Source organism: Phoenix dactylifera, chromosome 5 (assembly GCF_051530095.1).
Source record: "Phoenix dactylifera cultivar Ajwa chromosome 5, Ajwa_hap1_PhDact_Kaust_v1.1, whole genome shotgun sequence".
NCBI lineage: Eukaryota > Viridiplantae > Streptophyta > Magnoliopsida > Arecales > Arecaceae > Phoenix > Phoenix dactylifera.
This window is the reverse complement of record NC_143194.1, coordinates 21,673,393-21,675,282: the sequence shown is the minus strand read 5'-3', so window position 1 is coordinate 21,675,282 and position 1,890 is coordinate 21,673,393. Positions and strand designations below refer to the sequence as shown.

Sequence of the window (1,890 nt, the reverse complement as noted above, 5' to 3'; positions counted from 1 at the left end):
TTAATAAATCAGTGACGGCCAAATGCCTCTTACGAATTCGGATCTTGCCCAAGGGGAAAGCCATGGCTCCGCTTCGGGGAGTACTGGTTTTGACCGGAAAAAAGCATCCCCTTATTCCTGTTTTAAACCCGTTTGGCCGGATAAAAACTTATTCTAATAATCCAATCCCTATTCCCGCTTTATTCCTGATCCGGAATAGTTTTTTTTTTTTCGGTTTCCTATATTTAATGGAGGCTCCGCCGCCTCCTGGTTCCCAGGGGAGATCGAGCGAGCGAGCGATTGAGCGAGAGAGATCGAAGAGATGAGGCTTTTGACTCACAACATGCTATCGTGCAACATAAAGGGGGTGAGCAACGGATTCCCCCTTCGACTGGAGGCGGAGAAGTGGGTGGAGAAGGAGGTGGAGCTCAACGCCGACTTCCTCCGCGGCATCTTCCCCAAGATCGAGTGGAAGGCCCTCGCCGGCGCCGCCCGTGCCCTCGGCTACAACGAGCTTCCCGACGAGGCCGACGCCTCCATGCTCGACGCCGACGACTTCCTCCGCCGCTTCCACCACGCGCTGCTCGAGCTCCATGTCGAGGAGGGCGCCCTCGTCTGCCCCGAGACGGGCCGCCGCTTCCCCATCAACAAGGGCATCCCCAACATGCTCCTCCACGAGGACGAGGTCTGATGATTTCCTGCGCCGCTGGACTAGGGTTAGGGTTTTAGATTTCTCTCTTGTGCGAGGAAAAATTGGGTCCAAGTTCTGATATTTGGGGTCATATTTCTGCGTAATCGAATCTCTGGTGAACCGTATTAAAGGAAATGAAATCTGGTTTTGATCTCCAAATTTGATCCATCTTATGCTGTGTATCTCTGATTTCTTGGAGAGTGTGGCGGTCTATTAACAAAAGGAGGAGAAGCAAAAAACCCTAGTAGAAAAACCCAGCGTTATTATTGTTATTATTATTTCTTCTTTAACAAAAGGAGGAGAGTGTGTCATCATAAACTTTGATGAAAGTCGCAAGCAATTTTACTGCATACTGAAGTCGCAAGAACATAATAAATAGGATATCAAAAAATTTAGTGAAGAAAATCACACTAATTATAATCTGTATGTCTTCATGTTATGGTAATTACAATGAAGTTGATAATGGATAGGCATTAACTATATTTTCAGTGTTCAAACAAAAATTTCTCTGCTAATTAAAAACAAGCTCTGCAACAAATAACCACTCTCTCACACTCATCACTCTCTAAAGTCGCATAAAGAGCAGGTTCTCAGGGTGATTGCAGGACTCCTTCCTTCAAGAACTTCTGTGCAGATGGCAATTCATCAAGCACCCTCCTTGGCTAATCAAAAGAGCTCACTGGTGCAGAGACTCTGGAGATATATATTTTGGATCAGATACTGAGCCTGATATTATGATAAGGGCTTGAAATCAAACTACTTTTTCCTACTTCTTCTGCCCTCTTATATGCTGCAGATGGAAGGACTGCCATAATTCAGACATCAATTCTTCTCTGTTTAGTGTATTGCAGGCCTTATATAATAATGATATCTGGCTACTATTGGGTCATGCTCTATAATCAAAGCTGGCTCACACTACCAATCATATAAATTTACAGAACTCTTCTCTGCTGAACTAGCAACGTTCACTACTTGGCATTTTATATCATGCTCATCATCAGATGCAGGGTGGCACACCAAACATACAGTCAAGGATGTTCGAGTATTTGAAGAAGAACACCGACCGCTCTTTCCCCTGCATAGCGTGCATGATGATGGCTGATGCGAAACTAAACACAACTACATCATCTCGCTTTAGCTTTGATGCTCGAGGGCAGAGTCCAGCATCTACCATGCATGTGAAACAAGCTCGCAGTGGCTCGGGCTAGGCAATATAGAGA

General features: G+C 45.4%; 1 protein-coding gene across 1 annotated transcript; it reads left to right on the top strand.

Moving 5' to 3' along the window:
• Nucleotides 1-241: 241 nt before the first annotated feature.
• On the top strand, nucleotides 242-829 carry LOC103711248 (multifunctional methyltransferase subunit TRM112 homolog A-like). The gene has a single exon (XM_008797324.5). The coding sequence runs from the start codon at nucleotides 302-304 to the stop codon at nucleotides 668-670; it is 369 nt and encodes a 122-aa protein (XP_008795546.1). The 5' UTR covers nucleotides 242-301; the 3' UTR covers nucleotides 671-829.
• Nucleotides 830-1,890: the final 1,061 nt, after the last annotated feature.

Coding starts and splice junctions, on each gene's coding strand:
- LOC103711248 (XM_008797324.5), top strand. CDS start 302: ATGAGGCTTTTGACTCACAACATGCTATCGTGCAACATAAAGGGGGTG.